The sequence below is a fragment of the Priapulus caudatus genome, unplaced genomic scaffold, assembly GCF_000485595.1.
Source record: "Priapulus caudatus unplaced genomic scaffold, Priapulus_caudatus-5.0.1 Scaffold2612, whole genome shotgun sequence".
NCBI lineage: Eukaryota > Metazoa > Priapulida > Priapulimorpha > Priapulimorphida > Priapulidae > Priapulus > Priapulus caudatus.
This window is the reverse complement of record NW_014579673.1, coordinates 17,141-19,785: the sequence shown is the minus strand read 5'-3', so window position 1 is coordinate 19,785 and position 2,645 is coordinate 17,141. Positions and strand designations below refer to the sequence as shown.

The window sequence follows — 2,645 nt, the reverse complement described above, 5'->3', positions numbered from 1 at the left end:
GTGCTCTTCCTTCAGTTATGAATACTATGTAGAGCGCAATGTTTGCAAAAACGCGCGGCATGACTGCACAGACTGTCACAGTACAGACTACAGTACAGTACAGACTACAGTACTGAGTACACACTTGCCGGCTAATCAACACAAATTAGTGTAGATCTCACAGTCACAGCTTGTGCACATGTTGTATCTAGTGCCAAGTGGTGCATCTAACGATCACGTTTTTGTCGGGTTATTAAACACATACATGGTCATGGGTTGAGCCAAGGCAAGTATCACTATCAGGGCACTATAGGCCCTACCACAAGTTCGAGAGGCACCAATTAATGCACGCATTTCCTCCAAAAGTTAACAAAGCAGCTTACTTTTTTTAATAATTTTCCTGTGTTGAGGGGACAATCGGGAGTACAGTACGTCGACTGTCCAAATTCCGAATGCCCATAAAAACGAATCCCGCATTAAACTCGATGAATTTTTTGTCCCAACACCATTTGAGACATGTAATATGGCACCCTATAGGCTGAATTAACTTCACAGATAACCGAACTAAATGGACAGTCCAGAGGGTTGTCGGTATCGGGAGAATTGACTGTGCATACGAAATACAAGCAAAATAAGTGCCACTGGGTAGCAGCAATATGTATCATGAGTTAGCATGAGTAATGCGATCATTTTTTTCTACATACATCTGTATCAATAATAATAATAATGTACTAATATCAATAGTTCTGTTTGCGCATAGCATGCTATTCAGCCAGTGTTGCCGCTGCCACCGGTAAGGAAGCGACAACGAGTCGTGGGGCTGACGAGGAGAGTTGCGTGCAACAAGAGGTCCCCTCGGCGGAGTTCATCAATAGGAACCCCCGTAACTTGGAGCAGCTGGGCCACGCCGTGCGAGACAAGGGGTGGTACATGCAGTGGCCTAGGAGGAATTATTACCACAGGTGTGTTCATGTGCGCCAGGGTAAAAAATATACGGGAGCGATGAGCGATTCGCTCTTCAAACCTCCGAAATCTCTCCCGTGAGGCTCAAAATAGCTCCCGTAACATTTTGGACGAGCTATTTTTTCCACAGACTTGAAAAAGAGCTCCCGTGAAAAAAAAAGTAATTTTTTCCCTGATGTGCGCTCTACACAGTTTTAATGTCACATTGTTAGTTTTGAGATTGAAAGGCGCCCGCGTCTTTGCTTGTGCTGCACCTTCTAATCATTACTGACCGATTCCTTACATGGGGTATTAGGAAATACAGTTATATATCCTACATACAGAAAATGTCGTCTGAGGTTTACTGTGAGTGTGCGTGATTATCTGAGTACGATTTAATTCAGTCTTCTCTTGCGGGATTAGACCAGACGTATAGTAATCCCACGCTGCGCCCTCAACACATTTTCGCCAGTCGTTTTAACTAAGTCTTCCTCGCAGTCGCGATTTTCGCAGCCTATGTGATGCGAGCAACGTGTGTGCGTGTCTGAGGCGTGTTCAGGAGAGTCATGCTCGGGTGTGCTTGTGTGGAGATACCTTTTATGTTGAATGTTTATTTTGCTTGGTACATATAATGTATTGCCTACAGATTTATATAATGTATAGTGATACAATTATTTGTTAAAAAAAAGAATGGGAAAGATCAATAAAATTTTTTGAGTCGGCCCCTTTTTGGCAGGTCGCTCAGGTAAGGGCAAACAAACAATATTTTTATTATGGCCTGAGCAGGAGGAGCAGCGTTCGAAATTGGTGCCGACCCGGAGGCCCGAGGCCACCAAGTTTTTGCTCGGGCCACCATCTCTACAAAACTGCCGGTCCTCATGACCGGCACTTTTCCCCTTCATATTATGCTGAAATACTACGGTTATCACAACGGCGTTTAGACAGACTTATAAACGGGAGCGTATTCTAATGCGCTCCGTTTCTGACGGGGTATCCAAAAAGTATCCATGTAGTCCTCAACTCATGATTCGCCATACGAACAAAAACTCGCGACCGTCTAATAAATCGATTGCGGCCTGCCGCATGTAGCGTAGCCGAGTGTTTTTATGCGTAACGCATAATAATAAGTGACTGAATTCGTTACTTTTATTTACGTAGAAAGTGGACTATTTTTATTCAGTTAGATATCTAGAAGCAATGTAAACTGTATATATATACTTAAAGATTCTAGGCCGTTTTGACTTTGAGGATGTGCGGCAGCATTGATCTACGCATGGGGGTACCGAGAACTGGAGAGGAGAAAAACGAAAGTAAACCCTTTCCCAGAAGCTCCCCCAACATTCCTAGAGCTTGAAATATATTATTTGACCAACTCTACGTGGTAAGTCAAGTTAGTTTGGCTACCGCAGGCACATCCCTGGTCTATGTCATGTGTATTGTGTTATTCGGCCACCCAAGTCAAGTGCTGCACCAATAAAGTATAATATAATAATAATGTATGCTGTTAATGGTTATTTTTAAATACCATTTTGTTACTCACAGGTAGTAAATAAGCGGACCACCAACTTTTGTGCAGGACCACCGACTTTCTGAAGTTGATGGTCCCGCTGTCCACTAGATTTTCAGCCGAAATTCGAACCCTGAGGAGGAGTTTTTAACCTGATCACAGCATCATCCGTTTACATTCCTCAGCGTTCCCAAACCTTGCAGCAGCCCTAAACTCT

At 43.5% G+C, this 2,645-nt stretch overlaps 1 protein-coding gene across 1 annotated transcript in view; it reads left to right on the top strand.

Moving 5' to 3' along the window:
- Window positions 1-38: 38 nt before the first annotated feature.
- The window catches only part of LOC106818883 (39S ribosomal protein L18, mitochondrial-like), a 15,224-nt gene continuing 12,617 nt past the window's right edge, over window positions 39-2,645 (top strand). The window contains exons 1-2 of the mRNA XM_014823553.1: window positions 39-92; window positions 724-941. Coding sequence (XP_014679039.1) covers window positions 39-92; window positions 724-941 — 272 coding nt within the window. The remainder of the gene's footprint in view (window positions 93-723; window positions 942-2,645) is intronic.